General features: G+C 40.5%; 3 protein-coding genes across 14 annotated transcripts in view; 2 read left to right on the top strand and 1 right to left on the bottom strand.

Annotated features, from left to right (window-relative positions):
- Positions 1-4,788, top strand: part of LOC118415432 (constitutive coactivator of PPAR-gamma-like protein 1) — a 29,314-nt gene extending 24,526 nt beyond the window's left edge. For 10 of the 11 annotated variants that reach the window (XM_035820050.1, XM_035820054.1, XM_035820052.1 and 7 more), the window contains 3 exons: positions 640-801; positions 1,503-1,661; positions 2,072-4,788. In XM_035820050.1, coding sequence (XP_035675943.1) covers positions 640-801; positions 1,503-1,661; positions 2,072-2,308 — 558 coding nt within the window. In that variant the 3' untranslated portion in view covers positions 2,309-4,788. The remainder of the gene's footprint in view (positions 1-639; positions 802-1,502; positions 1,662-2,071) is intronic. The other variant, XM_035820045.1, reaches the window with a different exon arrangement.
- Positions 4,789-5,601: 813 nt separating this feature from the next.
- LOC118415434 (pyruvate dehydrogenase E1 component subunit beta, mitochondrial-like) lies at positions 5,602-12,222 on the bottom strand. The gene is made up of 11 exons (XM_035820057.1): positions 12,081-12,222; positions 11,732-11,831; positions 11,565-11,624; positions 10,496-10,603; positions 10,060-10,122; positions 9,706-9,849; positions 9,222-9,399; positions 8,715-8,825; positions 8,358-8,449; positions 7,622-7,763; positions 5,602-7,085 (listed from the first exon to the last, which is right to left on the bottom strand). The coding sequence occupies exons 2-11, from the start codon at positions 11,783-11,785 to the stop codon at positions 6,937-6,939; spliced, it is 1,101 nt and encodes a 366-aa protein (XP_035675950.1). The 5' UTR covers positions 11,786-11,831; positions 12,081-12,222; the 3' UTR covers positions 5,602-6,936.
- On the top strand, positions 12,107-19,895 carry LOC118415435 (phosphate carrier protein, mitochondrial-like). Of its 2 annotated transcripts, none has more exons than XM_035820059.1 (7): positions 12,107-12,405; positions 13,397-13,518; positions 13,714-13,893; positions 14,054-14,235; positions 14,592-14,764; positions 15,115-15,225; positions 19,179-19,895. In XM_035820059.1, exons 1-7 carry the CDS (start codon positions 12,267-12,269, stop codon positions 19,343-19,345), a joined length of 1,074 nt encoding a protein of 357 aa, XP_035675952.1. In that variant the 5' UTR covers positions 12,107-12,266; the 3' UTR covers positions 19,346-19,895. The 2 variants fall into 2 exon arrangements, with proteins under 2 accessions (XP_035675952.1, XP_035675951.1); XM_035820058.1 differs by lacking the exon at positions 19,179-19,895 and adding an exon at positions 16,575-17,454.
- The last annotated feature ends 304 nt before the right edge of the window (positions 19,896-20,199 follow it).

The following is a 20,199-nucleotide window of genomic DNA, read 5'->3' as shown; positions in this document are numbered from 1 at the left end:
GAGCTTCTCATGAATAAATAAAGGTTCAAACAAAATAATTGAAATATGATTCACAATATTAAAGTGTGGCTTAAGAGACATTTGATTAAACAAGACCATTTTTCTTTGAAATGTGTTGAATGTAGCAGCAATCAATACAATGCCCATCTGAAATTACACTCAAGATTTGCTTTTGAAAGGAGAGACTTTCAGAGTAATTGTAGTGAGTTTACTCATGACAAGCTTCTCTAAAGGCTTGCATTGTTTAAGAGACTGGGACTGATCTTGGCTTTGTCCCCACTGAAGCCTGGCCGTTAATTTTCTGGCTGCCTGCCGCATTGTTGTGTTTTACTGCTCTGCTACTCCTTCAATGATGCTTGATGCTTAGCCAATCACCACCTAATCTTGATGCTGTTTCTTGGCAATCAACATTTTGAATTTTTATGTACATGAAGGAAAGCTGTAGGGTAGATGATTGTCAATTTTGTTACTGTCTGGGCTGACGAATGGAAACTGAATTTGACACTCATGAACGATGGATTACCTGTATAAGGTGACCTTTAAACTTAAACTTGATGTTGAGAATTCCAGGAAGAAAGGAAATACTCACATGATTGTGATTTTACAAGCCTTATTTTGAATGCATTGTACAATTTTCAGGTCCAAAGTAAAGGGCGCGGGCGTGGCTGCACCGTGGAGACGGGCGATGCGGAGGTCGGGGGCGGGGCCATCCCGGTGTCCCAGCTGGGGGCGGGGGAGATGAAAGATGTTGCAACAGAAGAGGAGGATGTGGAACAAACAGCTAATGGGGACCTCACAGAGGTTAGTCCGGTACTGCAGATAATGGGGTTATGGGGAACAGGCTCTAGCTGTATCATGGTTCTCTTAAAGGTTACCAGTGTTACCAGCCTAGCCAGTCTAGCCAGCCTGAAATTATGTCTGTTCCCTGTATTTTGAATAAAAATCCTGTCGAAGGCCCAACCCAGAAAATTTTTAAATCTAGACCCTCTGAAATGCCATTTCCTGTATTTTGATGGGCAAATTCTGCTGGTAGACTCAGCTTGGTTCAATGAATATCTGTACCTGCCAATTTTTGTCAATCACAGAGGACAGAATGGGCAAAATTTTTGTCCGTTCCCAAGCAAAATTCCATCAAAGGACGGACGCTGGCTAGAACCCTGAAGGTTACATAGGGTATTTTGCAGATGTTGCTGATTAGGACCAATGCAGGGTTGGACAAGTTTTCTAAAATTCACTTGACCTATTGGGCAAGTACATAAAAGCGTAAAATCTTCCTTTCACAAGGCACCAACCTGTATGCCAGCTACACATCACTCTGTTGTTTGATTCCTTGTTTATTTCCATGTCATTATCAGTATTCGTAGTCTTGTATGTGTGTCCTTGTTGTTCATGTGTAATGAGAAGACATAGATAATCAGTGCTGCTTCCTTTCTAATCCTGCAACCTTAAACAACTGTGAATTAAAAAAAAGAAAACCAACAGCCGATGTTTGCTTCCCCCAGCAGCTGGACGCGGCTGCTGTTGAGAACGCAGATGACGATGTGGAGGTCAGCAGCAGTGATGACTCCGAGGACGAGGAGGACCTGGTTGCCACGGTAACCAGTACGGTGCTGGAGGAGGTTGCCACGGTAACCAGCACGGAGCTGGAGGAAGCTTCGGAGGTAATGATGATGGTTTATTTATTTTACATAGTGATCACAAACAAAACATCACTCTTGCAGTCATAGGACTGAATTGCGGTGAACATTTACATGGACCCAATTATCGTACGCACTACACGGTATAAAAGGGTTGAAAAGTCAGAAATTGTCGCATTCTGTAGTTTACAATAAGATTAAAACGTGATTAAGTAGATGATGATTTCCAATACTGCACTTTTAAATATCGCATGTCAATATTGCACGAGAAGAGAAATCCAACAATTCAGGTATTAGATTTTTTACAAAATGTGTGGATTCTAATATCATAAGGGATAATTGTAAATATTGTATATAAATGTAAATAAACAGTGTAAATTTAATTCACTAATTGTGATTCCATGCCAACATCAATTTTTCCCATTAATACAAAGGTGAGCAGCGCATGTCTGGAAGAGACCGTGGACGTGACCATCGCCGATCTGGAGACGGACGCGGCGCTGAGCAAAGCCTCGCTCCTGGAGGGGTCGGAGCACGACCTGAGCACGGACAGCGTCGAGCTGCAGAACGGGAACGTCATGAGCCCCGACAGCGGGCTGGGCGATCACTCCACGCCGGAGAAAGCCTCCTCACTAACCGACACTGCCACCTCACAGGAGGTGCAAGGGTAATGATGACTGTTAAAAAAAAAAGCAAAAACAAAGAGAGAGGATATTATATATATAATAGATATCTATGTTTTTCACAGATTTTTGTACAAAAACTAAAAAAAAAAACAGAAAAAAGAAAAAACAAGCTTGTTGAAGCCGAAGGGACTATAAAATATGCAGGTTCCTGCCTGCCATTTGGTTTTGGTTTTGTTGATTTGAGGTTGGGAAGTGGACACGCTCCCCCACACGCTGGGAGGGCGCCCAGACCCGCAGGGAACTGACACCTAAAGGATGGTTTCATAGCTTCCTTTGGCTAAAATCAATCCATTCAGAAGGCCCTATAGACCATGGGACAGATTGAACACCAAAAAAAGAAAACACAAGCTCACAAAACATTCACAGTCTAGTAGTGAAAAAAATCCTCTCACAAAGCTGCATTTTTAATGACAATCTCCAACCCGAATACGGTTAAGGAAACTTGATAAATGCTTGCGCTGAAGTAGAGCCATGATGTGGTTTACAGGCCTACTGCTATTATAACGTGGTTAAAAAATTTCACCCTTTTTAAGGGGACAAGAGCCAATGATGGCTAAGCACTGAGGTCACATGACCTTCTGTAGTAGGAAAGTGATTTGATGGCATCGGTAGTTTTTCATTGTTGCACGTGACTATTCTATGCTTGTAATTTGCACTCGTAGATTTCATGGAAAGTTTTGGACACATTTTTGACCTTGGTGGGTTCCAGAAAGCACTTCTTATAGAAATACCCACTCTGTTTACCAATCTGAGACACCAAGGGAAGGAAAAATAAGCTCAGACACAGAAAATGTTTGACTCACTATTAACTGGGCAGACCTGAACTGGTTGTTGCATACCAGAACTTTTAGATGATTGATTGATTGATTGAGAGGGGCTTTTTGGAGAACCTCCAAGAAAATTCCTGACAATTGCCCTTTCACAAACTTGATATTCTTGCATACAATGTTTATCACTCATGAGAGGTACTCAGTATGGGGAAGGCTGGTGAGAGAATTGTATGTACATGATATGTTGAGTCTTGCCCGTAGACTTGGAAACCAATTAACTTGACTACAGAAGAATGTTGTTTCCTCCATACCATGATATTAATGTTACTAAATGCTTTGAAATGATGGCTCTAGTAGTGTTTGTTACTGCAGGTGTTGTATATGGCTACAGGAGTGGGGACCTCCTTTGTATGAGTAGCCAGAGAATAGTATTAACCAGCATGTTTTATTCTGACCGGAGGCACTGAACCTCACTGTCCTAGTCTACTGATCTCAATATGTACCCACTGAGGACTTGTATTGACATGGACAACAGACTTTAGATCAGTATTTACATATTAATATTTGGCCCAACTTGTAGTAGTCGCTCGTGTGATGATTGAACCATTCCTTGGATGTGAAGATGTTTTAAAGAAATCTTCCCCCACGCATGAGATGGTTAACTGTTGAAACCAAACATGGTTTTCTTGTTGTACTTCACAGATATGTAGACATAGTTGCGGCTTGTTAAACGGTCCAAGTTAGACAATTTCAAGGAAAGAATACCTTTGTGCTATGTTGAGCCTCTGGATTTTATCCACTTGTCAACGACTTAAAAAAATGGTAAAATATGTTGTCACCTTGCTGACACAGATTACACATTAAAAGTCACTGTTTGTAAAACATATATATATAATAATGGTAGATTGCATTAATGATACATTTACATTATGGGACCCACCCATTGCTTTAAATAGTAAAGAGTCAATATTGCGAGGCCCAGATTACCTAATGAAGCTTTGGGTCACTCTATATTCATTTTTTTTTGTCACTATCTATATGACCAGTATAATTGTGTTGTTGGGTTGGAGGGAGACACTTTGCTCACCAGCTAATATTTGAAAGTCATGTACCTGTATTTTACCAGTATGGACTAAAACGCAATGTAGGAACGACTCTCATGACTATCCTTCTAATTGATAATGAGGCTTGTATGTTCATGTATGGTTATTACTCCTTGTAAGTGCATATGGATAACTTGAGAAGCATCTCTTTACATTTATGGAATCAAGAAATATTGAGTAGAAGTAGATCTTGCACCAGTTACTTGAGCCAAGTCCCCTTACCCTATGCGATGCTCATTGCCAAGAAATTCCTTAGAAGAAAAAAAGAACCACTCATGTGAAGTGGTCAGGCGCCATCTAGCAGGAGTTAACGGGAGTGCACCCCCACAAAGCTATGCTACCCATGTTTATCAATGGTGGTAGAATACACTACCAAGGAGGTCTATTCAAGCCTCCATGTTGTCACCAACTACATAATAATGTCCAACTGTACCACTCCACCATAATAAATTCAAGAAAGATGAATTTTAAATCCAAGAATGGACAAGAAGCTTTAAGTGGTACCGTGGGGAGTGATGGGATATGAAGAGCACTTTATTTCACCTAATATGGCTAAGCGTTAAGTTCCACTGTACAAGTTGTTCTTCTGCTTCAACAGGCAATGTTGAAATATATTGAGAAAATGAACAAGTCACGAGTCGTGTGTGTTTTTTCCTATTTGTTTTCCTAATCGAATGTTAAGTGCTGTAAGGTAAAGAAAGATGACTTTGATAAGTTCACAGGGATTTGATTTTGCAGTTGTGTTTTCGGCCATTTTAAGTTTGCAGATGAAACAGATTTAGCTGGGTAGAAGACAACAAAAATTTTCACATTTAGTTTGTGGTCAACAGTTCATGGTGAAAACTGCAAACATAAAACAGCACAAATATCTGCATTTCCAGTAACTGATAGCATAGTCATCCACCTGTTTTAGTGTTTGGCAACTTCAGATTGTCCCCCATTAAACTGCAATGTTCGGCCATCGAAGGGACATCAATAGTACAGCTCTATTGATACTGCACAGTAACTGGATCAATCTATCATGATGTCATCGCAGCACTACAGGTGTATATAATAGTGTGACCGATAACATACAATTGTTGAAACCATTTGCAATTTATGTCTGATAGCGTGGTGTTAGGTCTTTCCCAGAGGAGGGGGTAAGGGGTATTTTATGAAACAACATTATTGAAATAGAAGCCAATTGCCTGTATCAACCTGGTTTGCAGGGATTTGGCCTTGCCACGTGACTCAGGCACTGCCTTAAGCCATAAAGGATGATCCAATGATGGCGTGGAAAGTGTGCAATGGACATTACAGCAACACATATTTGACGTTTAATATGTATGTCTATCTGGAATGTATGTTGGGAAAAAAATAACATTTATAAAAGTTGTAGAGTTGGAAAGAAAAGTGAAGACGAGAATATCATCACTGTAGAATTTAATACAGGGTCTCCTTTCTTCTGCACTGGGATATCACCAGAGCAATATAGTACACAAATGGACCAAGTAAAACCAGCATTTGTGACTTCTTTTTGAAACCCTACCCTTCACACAAATACCTGCATGCATTCCCCACAAATAAATGTCTTCCACAACAAGTCTTGACCTGAATCGATGGTACACAATCTGTTCAGATCTGACATTATACCAATCAAAAATCGTGTCGTTTTTTTTTTTTACTCACTGAGGACAACAGAATAAAGATTTTCACTAGTGGTCTTCATCCAGTTGTAATCATATTGTTGGGAAAACTGAACATGTCACTAATAATATCACAGTCTGACAAACCCTCTGGTTCACATAGAATGGTATGCTGTATCTATATTGCCTTAAAATTCAACAAAGAACACTCACATATATTTTTCTAATAATTGTACAAAACATGTTCCTTGGAGATGCTTTCTTCATACAATTTCCCTTGGTCTACCTTACACAGATTATATGTATGTCTTCAGCTGCTCTCAACTGTTACCAGAACTACTGTAAGTCCTGTTTGTCAGCAAAACAACAGACTTCAGAAGTTCTAAACTGTCCCTACTGTGTCAGAGATCTGGTGGTTAAATCTGTTAACTCTCTAATTAATCTGAAATACACTCAGTTTGCAATTGGTTATTTGTTAAGATCGCCCCAAGACATGAGCATATTTTTATCCATAAAAATTCATGAATATCTTATAATTAGATACAACAGGTTTCCACACTTAGAATCAGTTTTCTGTGCATGTCTGTCTGACAGTAAGAAACAAAAAACTATATCCACAGAGTGATAATTTTCTTCCAGAATTTGGTTTAAGGTACTTCTTTTTTATGATTGCCTTTTTGTCACTACATGTAGTGGACTGTGGAATCTTTCAAATATTCAGGAACAAGGCTTTGTTCAAGCTAATGTGAATTTTTGACAAAATTACTGTCTTTTCCCAGACTGAAGTGTATAACAGAACTATCAGCCATATAAGACTATAACATCAGTTTCATGTAGTCTAGATTCCTGATAGCACCTGAGTCATCTTACAACATGGAAACTTCTGTCTCTGTGTTTAGAATATTGCTACTTTATAAACTGTCGCCAAAGGACTTTGTACAAACCATGCACTAGTTAAATTTGCCTGTGAAAACAACACTGACAGGGTTAGGGACATCTTCAAATATACTATTATCATGGAAGGACATTCATTTGATATGATAATTTAAACAATTAAGATGAAGCCTGTGCCCCCCTCCATGTAATGTAATTTATGACCTATATTTAAGGGTGTGTCACTGGATGTGGAGAGACTTCTTAACGGTCAGGACAACGTCTTGGGTGCCAGGAAGGGTCGCTCGTTCCAAGGTCGCGGCGTACGGCATGGGGATGTCCGCTCCCGTCACGCGGTACACAGGAGAGTCCAGGTAGTCAAAAGCATCGCCTTCATCATAGAAGAGACATTAAAGATGATTAGATATATCACTATAGGCAGCGAAAAAATAGCAATATTCTAAGAGAACTAAATCTCTACAATTGGATATGATACAGAGATCACTGGAATGAACTAGCAGAGTGAATTCCAGTAGATAACATTCAACTATAAAAAAAAAACCTGTTAAACTTAAGAAGAGTGATGGATGGTTACTCAAAGCAGGAAGTCTTGAATGAAATTGCAGAGATTGAATTGTCATTAACTATTGTTTATCCGGATGTCTTACTTTCATCAGCATACAATGAAAATACAATTTGAACCAAAACTACCATGAAAGTGCAGTGTCACATGTGCAGTGAAAAAAAAAACACCTCAAGAGGGAAAGTCAATAAAGAATTAGTGATACAATGTAGTAACAAAGAAGAATTATGCAATATACAACACATACTTACATGTATGTACACTTCATTTCTTAGGATACAAGAACGAGCAATCCACATACAGACAAGTTCATCTATGAAGTTCTCTACTGTGTTTACACTTACTTTCCATGACCTTTGCCACAATCTCTGCCCCGACCCCAAACTGTGGCCAGCCCCCCTCCACCGTCACTAGATGGTTCGTCTTCTTCACTGAGTTGATGAGGGTTTCTTCATCCATTGGTCTGATTGTGCGCAAGTTGATCACCTTCAAACATATAAATGACAATAAAAAATGACAAAATTGATCTACTGTAGCCTGGAATCCTTACTTTAACTACAGTTTGCTTCAATAGTAGCTTTCCGGGAATACTTACTCTTCTTTAGATTGATTCAGAAGTAACAGTTTAAAAAAATACATGTATATCTTTCTTAGCAACTGGGTTCAGAGACATACTTTGCAATCCAGATGAATAATTATAAATGATGGCAAAACTAAACATCAGATGATTCATGCATTTTATTCAAGCCATCACAGATAGCAGTTCAACCAATGAGAGAGTGGCTATTAGAAGTTTGACCAATGAGAGAGTTGCCATTAGAAGTTTGACCAATGATAGAGTGGCCATTAGGAGTTCGACCAATGAGACAATGGCCATTAGCAGTTTGACCAATGAGAGAGTGGCCAATAGCAGTGTGACCAATGAGAAAGAGGCCATTAGCAGTTTGACCAATGAGAGAGTGGCCATTAGCTGCTTGACAAATGAGAAATAGGCCATTAGCTGTTTGACCAATGAGAGAGTGGCAGCTTGCAGCTTGACCAATGAGAGAGAGACTACATGTCTCACAGGGTCTTACACACCTCACAGAAGATGTTCTCCTTCTCCAGGATCTGAGCTGCCTCCAGACACAAACCAACACTTTTGGAGTGGGACACCAGGGTGCAGTGGGTGCCTATTGCAAAGGAAACAACAGTAAATGTAAAAGTCTGCTAGCATGTCTTATATACACAGATGTAGACTAAGTGTTCAGAAATAGGCCAATGCTGTAAATTTATTTACTTTTGTGGCAGATAAATCTCATGGTAGGAAGTAAATGGAATTGGGAACAGCGCTATAATTTATGGCTTAAACAATTCTGTAATACAGTACTGGAGACATACCGGTATATTTGCAGTGGAGAGGTCACTTACACCTACAGCAGTGGAGAAATGACCTACCTTCTCTCTCGATCTTTGCCTTGCCGATGGGCACCAAGAACTCCTCAGACATGGCTTCATCTGACATCTCAAATGCTGTACCATACATCAGCTCATTCTCCATGCACACAACTGCAAGAAAACATTGATTTGATAGGCAACTGTACATACAGATGTTCTTCAGCCATTTGATAACCTATTTTTGCACTCGAAAAAATTGTACTTCACATCTTGATGTGATATTTTTGCATGCAGTAAGTATGCTACGGACAAATTCAGTTGGGAAACTGTTTGCATATATCTTAGATTCCCATGGCCACTGACATAGATTTAACATTTACTAAATCATAGCATGAAGTAAAGCCATCCCCTTTCGTTGAGGTGAAGTATGTAGCTAGTGATTGTGAAATTGTGGCTTTGCTATGTGTGGCGTTTACAGTCAAGCTTACCGATTCAGCCCTACTTATTTGCAGATTGCAAGAATATGTTGACACCCCCATAATTTCAAAGTAGACTACCCCTGCTTACCAGGGTTGGGATCCCTGATGGCGGACTTGAGTAGACCCTTGGCATCCTCTGATGAGTACGGTGACACCACCTTCAGACCGGGACAGTGGCCGTACCAGGCAGCAAAGCACTGCGAATGCTGTGCCGCCACGCCAGCCGCCGCACCGTTGGGGCCTCGGAACACGATTGGCACAGTTTGCTGTGTAGAAAAAAACATTAGGAGAAAAGGTTCATTCATCTAGCACTTAGAACAGTGTGTTTATGTGTGACATAATAGGACCAAGTGAGAATCTAAATTGCACAACCGGTAAAGTATCTATATTGGTATAGCAGGTAGAACAATCCTTCAGCATGACGCATCAACTTCACAGGGACGCGGTGCGGCAGTAGCTGGTAAGATTACACCTAATGACCTGTAACACCAAGATTTGCACCTTGTGAAGTTCCATTTCTAATGATTTGCGCATGAAAGTCCGTTCCCACTACTTGGACATGAGACACTGACCTTTCCTGCTGACATATAGAAGGTCTTTGCCGCTGAGTTGATGACCTGATCGATGGCTTGCATGGAGAAATTGAAGGTCATGAATTCACAGATTGGTTTGAGACCAGCCATGGCCGCTCCAACTGCTATCCCTGCAAATCCCATCTGTGGAGTAACAAGGGTGGCATCAACCTTTGTACATTCATCAACATTGCCACAAAATTATCATAATAGTAAATTGATTTTTCACCTAATACTTCCGCTGCATGAATGTACAGTATACCAAAATCAAACAGCTAGAAAATGGCCTGTTGCACGAATTCGCAATGATAGATGAATGCATGAAGAGACAAAAAATTACAAGTGCCCTCTGACCTCCGTGATTGGGGTGTCCATTACTCTCTTGTCTCCATACTTTCTCCACAGGCCTCTACTGACCTAAACATCAACAAGGAAAAAAAATCATGTCAGATGGTTCAGATATCCTTATAGATAGATACACAGATGGTGCTTGCTTTCATACATATATCAACCAGCCAGGATATGCTTGCTTCTCAAATGGTTAGCTTGCAAAATTAATTGCTTGCAAAGGACTTCTTAGTTAACAGCTGGTTCAGGGTTTGAAGCTAGTTCAGAGTTAACAGTTCAGGGTTTGAAGAGTGCATGTGCAGTGAGATGCACTGTCCTCTTCCGAAATGATAAACTACCATATTGAATATGAATTTAACTACTACAATGTATGAATTGAATCACTTAAATAAACATATATGATAAATATTCATTATCTAGATATGAGGACATAAATGAGTACCTTGTAAGCTCCATCATACTCTGCAACTTCTTCCCCCAGGAGGAAGACTGACTCATCCCTCTTCATCTCCTCATTCATGGCAGTGTTCAAGGCATCTCGTACTGTCATCTGTCAGACAACAGATATAGAGTCTCTTGTCATTTAAGCTCCAAGTTTCATATTTCAAAGTGACTTAACCTTACTTGATGCCTTTTACAAACTGAATGAGGTGAATACTGTTAAATGTTGGAATATTTGTTGGTCTCTAAGTATGAGGTCTTTGCTGTGACCTCTCACTGTGAACTCATAACCACGAACAAATTTCTTTTCCATTGACCATTGTGTTAAAAATACTGGTTCAACTGGAATGTCAGACTTTTCGGCACCTGGACAGTCCGACCCCTAGTCAATCAGGACTAATTTGGCACGAGGTATAGGTACAGTTTGATGCCTTACTCTAACCATAACCTCTACCGTAAATCTAACCCTAACCAGGTAACCTTAACCCTAACCTTAACCTTAACCCATTACGTCCTAGACCTGGCACTGAAACATCGAGATACGTATACCTTTTGACCACATTGCAGTCAAAGACATTGCAACGTCTTGATGTCCACCATGCCATGACAATTCGATTCAGCAAACTTAATGAATACCTTAAATGCAGAAACATCCGCGGTGGTTTTATGTTCACCGTTTTCGCGGTGGCTGGTTCACAGCGAACTTAAAACCACCACGAACATTTTTCCATGGCACGATGCTGCCGCGAACTCAAAACCACCCCGAAAAGTCCTTTTTCCCACTATCGCGAAATTAAATACATTTACAGTATACAGCTCTACATAAATTTGTACTAGGTCACTCAATTACTAGTATACTATTTGCAATGGTTTTGGTATTTTGCCTAACTACATAAATTGAAATAAATTGAAATAATGGAACATTCGAATTCTATTTGAGCAAATGAAAATACAAAACTTGTTTTTAGCAACGTCTAAACTCCGAAACTTCGTATGACAGTTCTCTGTATCAGTATATCATAGAAACGTTACAGTATTTTTTGCAGAAACGAGACAAGGTCGCCACCCACCTGAGCGGCCACTGGCGATGACACGCTGAAATGTCGCTTGAATATCGATGTTGAACACCGCTGTAGGGATGAGATAAAGCAGTATGCCATTACCTTTCTTCAAAGACATCAGATGGTAAGGAAAGATTTGTAATTCACGGGGGAAAAGACCACAAAGTCGAACTTACCCTCGCCAAAGTTTGAAGAGCAGCCATGTTTCGTCTGCTGATGTTACCCACCATGCATCACGCCATAAAGTTCAGTTCCAGGTTACGCTGTAGTCGACGCCTGGGCCAGTGCATTCATAAAAGTGATTTCAAAGATATTAAGAAATCTAATTGTATCTCAAAATGATAATAAATTAAAAAAAATTCATTGTCATTTTAAAACTAGATTATAAACATATTATTTTAAGTATAGATTACTCTATTTTATATGTTGTTTTGATAAAATATTTTACACATGATTTCATTTTCCCCCGCATCAGCTATGGAAGAATCCAACAAGCGCAAAGGCTGTAGCTCTATTTATACCGACCAATCAGAGCTCGTGCCGGCTGTGACGTCGCTCTGTCCTTCCTGTTCACACCGGGTGGACGCCATATTGTATGTCGTAACCTTGCGGTGAAGGTTGAACCTTTCTGCTCGTTACATCGGTTCCTAAGGAATTCCGAAGACTCATTTTCTGTCAGTAGCTACCTAAGGTATTCCCGCAGAGGTCAAGATGTTTTCCTCGTTCCGAGAGGTCGCAAAATGCAACCCTTTCTTCAGCCCGTTCCAGGCGCAGTGCGAGGGGAGGGCACCGGCGAAAGATGGCGCCCTAGTTCCAACAAGAAGTCTTGGCGCTGCTGCGGCCGCGGAAGGTCAGTGGTTTATCGACTAGTAGCTGTACTACTGTTCCTACAGCCAAGGATATGTACCAGTATTTGCCGGCATGCGGCCTGTGAAAGCTTTCATGGCACTTCTACATGCAGAACTTTTCTGTTCTTTCATGGGCCGTGTAGCGCGCCATAATTATCCAGTGGAACACACGTGGAAATTTTTGGGTAGAAACGCTTCCGTCCATCTGCAAAACTACGGCTTCTGGTACAATTATTACTCGTGAACCTTCACAACATGTATATTTTGTGTTTCAATAAATTTTTACGTGAGTAAATGTGTATTACTATTAGAGATCATTGCTGGGTCACCTTATATTGTGCTGACTTTGGGGTGACCGCCCAGTGCAACATGACCTGGGTATCTGTCTATGGCAAAAGTCCAACATTTCAGGTCAACCCACGTGCCTTTGACCGTTAACCTTATTGCAAAGGTCACAGCTTGTATCTAGTACTGTGTCTGTGCAAATTATTTTTCATGATATTTCTGAAACTGCTTTTGTGTTTGTTTTTTGTAAATGTAACTTGAGGATTCCCCCCAAGGTGACGGCAAAAAGAAGCCCAAACTCTTTTGTTGGACTAGAAAGACAATAAACATTCATTTTGTATATAATTTTGTCTGTCTGATAATTGAATGAGCTTTCATTGGTTCCGCGATAACCTTCTTCCAGACCTTTCATAGGAATTTTTCAGGGATTGAGATTTGTGGGGGTGGTGAGGACTTCTCATAAGATTGTGACTATCAGCGTTAAATCGTATAAAATGAAATAAACTTACTGTAAATGCCTTTAACAATGCCACAAGTTGATTTTGCTGTAGGAAAAAAATTCAGTGTATTCGAGTTTTGAAACTATGGGACAGGAGGACAGAAGAAAGTGTTTTTGCAGAGGGCATAAGTGTTAAATGTGAACATTAATGAATTAACCACCTTAAAAATGTCAACATTTGTAATAATTTGTCTCTCTCTTCTGTTTAGGAGATAGCTGTGAGTTTGGGAGTGCCAAGTACTATGCCCTGTGTGGTTTTGGAGGCATCTTGAGCTGTGGCCTCACACATACAGCCATCGTCCCCCTGGATCTGGTGAAATGCCGCATTCAGGTCAGCACAAGTTTCATTACTGTACATTAGTCAACTCCCTTGAAATATAAAGTATTGCATAGTGTGATTGTGAGGAGTAAAAGGTAACAGCTGAAAATTATTGTAATTTTAATGTAAGTTAAATTCAAGACTAGTCCAACTGTCTCTAATTTAGCTTTTTATGCTTACCATGTACTGTATAATGAACCACTGCAGGTTGACCCAGGGAAGTACAGGAACCTCATCTATGGTCTGAGACTTACGTTTACGGAGGAGGGTGCTCGTGCCCTGGCCAAGGGCTGGGCCCCAACCTTCATCGGCTACTCCCTACAAGGTCTGGGCAAGTTTGGCTTCTACGAAATCTTCAAGGTCTTCTATGGAAATCTCCTGGGAGAGGTAAGATTTCCAGTTCTTAGTAGCCATTAGTTTAAGCTGATTTTTTGTTACATGTATTTATAAGAACAGAAGATAAAATGTATGTTCGTAAGACGCTGTTTTGTCATGATCAATAATGTATGTATTGTATGTGACATTAAGTTTTATTTCCGTGTCCCAGGAATATTCTTACACATACCGGACCTCCCTGTACCTGGCTGCCAGCGCCAGTGCTGAGTTCTTCGCCGACATCTTGCTGGCTCCATGGGAGGCTACCAAGGTGCGTATCCAGACCATGCCTGGGTTTGCCAACACCCTGAGAGAAGGCTTCCCCAAGATCTACAATGCAGAGGGAATCAACGGGTGAGTCCCACAGTCCTGTTATTAAGTTATGCTCTCTGTGAAAAAAAAATCCATCCTAATATCCTAACAGAACACTGGTTCTTGAAGACTCTATCTTTCTTTGTTTCGCACGAGAAAATAGGTGTTTAGTGCCTTTCCTAGGGGTACAACGTCTCGGTTAACCCTAGCCATAAGCATATCCTTGCCACCCTACAGTGCTGCAATGTATTTAGGTATTGATGGAACAACAATCAATAAACAATTATTATTAAAACACAGTCTTGCCAGCTTCAAAACTCTTGCAATGGACTTTGTATTTTACTGCACTGCATACACACCTCATTTCTGATGCTGAAATATCCCTCATGTTCTCCTAGGTTGTACAAGGGCCTGCCCCCACTGTGGATGAGGCAGATCCCCTACACCATGATGAAGTTTGCCTGTTTCGAGAGAACGGTGGAGGCCCTGTACAAGCATGTGGTGCCCAAGCCCAGGGCTGACTGTAACAAGGGCGAGCAGTTGGTGGTGACCTTCGTTGCTGGTTACATCGGTAAGGCTCTGTTATATTGGCCTGTTTGTCACAGTCAAGCACTGCCAGCCTGGCCTATGATTCATGCAATAGATTGATCCCATAGCCCTGCCCACTTACACCAAAAGGTAGAATAAAGACTAAAGATGTAAATATTTGATGGGCACATAGCCGGTGTCCCTTTGAAACTGCTAAATGTCATTCTCTCATTGGATGAACTGCTAATTGTAATGGACAGGAAGTATTGGTCTGTTAGACTCTAACTTAGAGCAGGTCCTTCAAACCCAAATAGCTTGTGCAGACGAAGCTTAGGTCTATGTATAACGTCCTACTGCAGTATGTTTGTGACCTTTGCCCCCTTGTTTTCGCAGCCGGTGTGTTCTGCGCCATCGTGTCCCATCCTGCCGACAGCGTGGTCTCCAAGCTGAACAACGATAAGGGCAGCACGGCCATCGAGGCTGCCAAGGCTCTGGGCATGAAGGGTATGTCACTTCACCTTGCACAATAGTTGCTATTTTCATGAGGTTTGGATGTACTGTAAATTCAGGTACTTTTGCAGTGGTTATATTTCGCGGTAGGAAGGAAAATGAGGTTTGATGGCATTTTTAATATGTGGTTGAAATAATTCTGTAGTACAGTAGTAATACTTTTAAACGCTTATTTAGTAGTGAAGATGTCACCAGGAAAAGCATGAACATAAACCACTGCAGAAATTTGGATTATCATTATATAGTTATTGTAATCCAGAACTGTATACTTCTCATCTATTTGCTTTCACATCCTTATTCTATTTTCTCTTAATAGTAACTCTTCATGGCTTTCTTTCCTATCACATTGCTTGATTTTCATCACTGCTTTCTCTGAATCTTCTTATGTTCTCCTATTTTGACATTTTCTCTCTCTCTCACTATTAACAACACCTCATGCTCATTTTTTATTCTCATATACAGTTTCTTTAATATAAATATTAATCAAACAGTGTAATTCATCTTTCAATGATTGCCTTTTTTCAACAATGACATTGCCTGTACTAACCCTTCAAGCTTACCTACATTTTATATTTCTTATCCATTTCTCCTTGATTTGTATGTAATTTCAATCTTAGAAAGCCAGAAGGTTTATTCTGCTAGGTTAATATACATAGCACAAAGTTGAGAGTTTTAGATAAGTCAAAACAAGATAAGATAGTGTGTGAAAGTCTTTGAGCAGATTGGAACAGTGCAGTTTGAAAAGCATCAAGAAAGTTTTTTAGTTGAGTCATGCCAGGTGAGGAGAGTGTGCTTCATGTCCAGTCTTGTCTGGCCTTGCTCATGTCCTTTGTGTACTTGTTTGGCATGACATTGTAAATAGCCATTTAAAAAGGCCCATTATAAAAGAAATGACATGAGCCGCTTCTGAAATGCAGTAGAACAACAGGAGTTGTGGGTAGATGTAGAAACTGTAGTAATCTTGTAACGTGGTTAATGTTTGCTGTTTTTATTACGTAATTGCATGTTAGTTAGGGCAGGATGCTGGTTTTATGTAAGTCTGTGCAGTGGCTCTGCCCACATTAGCCATTAGACACATTATCTACACTTAATGGATGTAAACATAGCTAATTTGTAGAATTTCAAAAGCAGAGCTGTAGGTTGCTTTCTTGAACCTGGGAAAAATGTTTGGGGCTTATGGTTAACTAGTGGATGCAAGCAAAAACCTCTTTGGACAAGTTTTTGATCAGATACCTGTGAAAAATCGCTTGCCATACAATTTTCCCAGGCTTTAGTTATCAACCCTTAGACATACTTTCAACGATATATATTTCCTTCCTAACACTTTGTTTTCTTTTAACCAGGCTTATGGAGAGGCCTGGGTGCCCGTATCATCATGATCGGTACCCTGACAGCTCTGCAGTGGTTCATCTACGACAGTGTCAAGGTCGTTTTCCGCCTGCCCCGCCCGCCGCCACCCGAGATGCCCGAGAGCCTGAGGAAGAAGCTGGAGGCTGCCGGCAAGCTGTAACGTACCGAACATGGGCCCGGTGTGGACTGGGAACGGACTTCTTCTTGTCCATTCTTTGTCTTAAGCATATCTTCAACTGTTGATGTGATGCTGTTCATGTCATGCTGTGATTTTTAGGCTTGCAAGAAATGGTCAAGAAGAACTCTTGTTTCTAGATGGAAGAAAAAAAAAACGACAGGTGTGAGCTAGTCTGACATAAATAACAAATCTCATTTTTACCACTGGGACGACTGTAAATCCTTTTTTATAAGTAGGATGTAATCTGACTCCACATAACGGTAATGAACCTGGGAAAAGTTGCTTGAGGCAAGTCCCATTCTCAATGTGATACCTGATCTTAAGATGAATATACAAACTTTTAAACACCTTTCTTCCAGTCCTGCTGCCTTGTTTTGAGTGAACTCTGTCCATGTACATTAGGACCTTATGGAGTAGACGGCAAAAATATCTTCCGTCTTTAGTTATGGAATTCAGTGGGATAAAGAAGTCATTAGTCTGTCATTTTCATTCAATCAGGGGAATTTTAGCATCAACATCAATTTGATCAAAGTTGTAACTATAAATAAATAAAAGTCATTTTTATTGAGATGTAAAGATGGCATGATATCCCCTGCACCCTTACCAGTATTTATGAAATACGACTATGTAGGAAGGCTGCTCTGAAACATGTTTGTTTTGATGATGTGAAAATAAAGAGATTGGACAAATGTGTAGATGACTGGATCCTTCACTTGTCTTAAGTTTAGTTTTTCTTTGGTGCATAAAGCAGTATGCCCATATGTTACACTCTTTCAGAAAAGACACTTTTGGCAGCTGATTTGAAAAATGGTAAGTTATGTAAGAGGTGATGAAATTACTTATGAATGGCCATTTCAGTCCTGGTGATTCATATATGTATAGAGGCTGTTATGTTTTTCCTCCTCTTTCATGGGCCCCAAATCCAAAACACCATCACCACCAATGGTTTTGATTAGTATGTTTTCCCAAATAAGTGAGAATTATTTCTTTTGCAGTGGTTTTAATTTTGGAGGAAAACACTTTTTGTAATGTTAATGGTAAAAACAATTCTGTAGTGCAGTAGTCCTGCAAAGAATATCAACTTTATAGTAGCTATTGAGCTCCACCCCCAACAGTGGACCCCTTACAGTGCAGGTGTGTAACCACGAAGACAATCCATCTCCAAGCAAGGCTGCAGTGTTACTGAAACCATATTTTCCATTTCAGCCTAATCTGTTGTTAAACTAACATTGATTTTATTGATATTTGGGACATCAAGGTGTGCGGACTAACTACAAAATGTAGTACTAGAGTGAGCCCGTTGGACAGCCGCATGCAAGTGTGGTGTGAAGACTAGCCGACTGCTGCCTACCCGTGTCAGGGATTCCAGCAGCAGTATAATCAAATACTGGATACTACTGCTTTGTTTGTTGCAATGAAATGTACACAAGCTTGTTGCGTATTCTAATGACTGAAGGTTGAGGATCTCAGGCCAGTTCAACTGACAACAAGCAAGACTAGTGTCACTCAACCCAAGTACATTTTCCCTTTCAGCCTGAGCTGAACTTTTGGCCCACCAGCGTTGACTTTATTGATGTTTTTGTTTATTACAACAAATTTCCATATAAGCAGGTTTGTTGCGAGGCCTGGGATTGTATATCCTCTTGACTGAAGGTTGAGGATCTTTCTCAGGCCAGTTGCTCCACTGACAAAAAGCAAGGCTGCAATGTTACTCAACCCAAATACATTTTCCCAAGGAGGGTATATAGAGATATAACCTTGCTTTTCTCGTTCAGCCTGAACTTTTGGCCTACCAGCATTGATTTTATTGATGTTTTGTAAATTGCAACAAATTTTCCATGTATGCGGGCTTGTGGTGAGGCCTGGGTGTGTGTATCCTCATGATTGAAACTTGAGGATCTTTCTTGGACCAGTTCTTCAATTAAAGACAAGCGAGGCTGTGGTGTTATTTAACCCAGATACATTTTTTTTCTTTCTACCTGACCTTTTGTTATGATGAAATTCCATGTACGCAGGCTTGTTTCGAGGCCTGGGATTGTGTACAGTATCCTCATCATCGAACGTTAAGGATCTTGCTCTGGCTGGTTTTTCAACTGACGACAAGCAAGTCTGCAGCGTTACTCAACAAAATAAATGATTTCCCCTTCAGCCTGACCTATTGTCCCACCAACATTGATTTTATTGATCTTTTTGTTTATTGCAATGGAATTCCATGTACGCAGGTTTGTGGCAAGGTCTGGGGTTGTGTACAGTATCCTCATCATTGAAGTTGAGGATTTTTCTCTGGCTGGTTGTTCAACTGAAGACAAGCCAGTTTGGAGTGTTACTCCACGCGTTTCTTTAACAGCCTGACCTTTTGTGTCACCAACGCTGATTTCATTTATGTTTTTGTTTGTTGTGACAAAATTCCTGTACGCAGGCTTGTGGCGAGGCCTGGGTGTGCGTATCCTCATGATCGGTACCCTGACGGCGCTCCAGTGGTTCATCTATGACCTGGTCAAAGTTCAGTTCCGCTTGCCACGCCCGCCGCCGCCTGAGATGCCCGAGAGTCTGAAGTTGAAGCTGGAGGCTGCCGGCAAGCTGTGATAGGTGCACCAGACGTGCAGTGCACATGCCAGTGTCAATCCTGAGGGGATGGGGTAAAGGGGGGTGTTATTAAAGGATTTAAGCGCTGCGTAGAGATGTGGTATACATGTAAAAGGTAGTTTCGTGCTATGATTGATATTTGATATGAAAATTTGCCTTTAAAATCAGATGGTTAGGCCACCAGAAGACTTAGTTATAACTTTACCAAAAGGACTTCAGAAGATTTGGATCATGTACAATGTAATTTGTGAAAGCAACCACATTTGCTGCCCTATGTTCCACACAGTCTTCATTACTGGGTGACTAACAATGAATGATTAAAAAACTACAGACACTTCTGTGCCCAAAAATCTGATCTAAAATAACGTTATATGACTTATTGTAACTTCGTTGTGAAAAAGTAAATCAAAATGGAGTGGTAATTGTATATAGTGTGTATGTTGGCATGTATAGACCCTACAGGAAAGTGTGTATACTGATCTTGTGTTAGGAAACTTCTACTAGTATGTTGACTGCAAATTACAGACAAATAAATCATTATGAACCTGTTCATCATTGGTCATCATTTAGTTTTCATGTACGCAATAGCACTGGCCTAGAGTGGGTCATGTAGTTTGTGATGAAAAATTATCTTTGGTATATTAAATTGGCAGTACGTATATTTGTGTGTCGCCGAAGCTGGTGTGTCATGCCGAAGGGTGGTTACACAGTTACAGGTATATTTTTGGCAAGCTGTCACCAAAAAGCACATAACCGCTCTAGAGAAAGCAGAGAAACCCGCCCAATCAGCATCCATGTGTTACTCTCCAAGCAGAGGTTGGGCTCTGTGTTGTTTTTTGACAGAAGGCAGAAGA

This window comes from Branchiostoma floridae, chromosome 5, assembly GCF_000003815.2.
Source record: "Branchiostoma floridae strain S238N-H82 chromosome 5, Bfl_VNyyK, whole genome shotgun sequence".
NCBI classification, from domain to species: domain Eukaryota; kingdom Metazoa; phylum Chordata; class Leptocardii; order Amphioxiformes; family Branchiostomatidae; genus Branchiostoma; species Branchiostoma floridae.
Note: the sequence above shows the minus strand (reverse complement) of the source record. Positions and strands in the feature narration are given on the sequence as shown.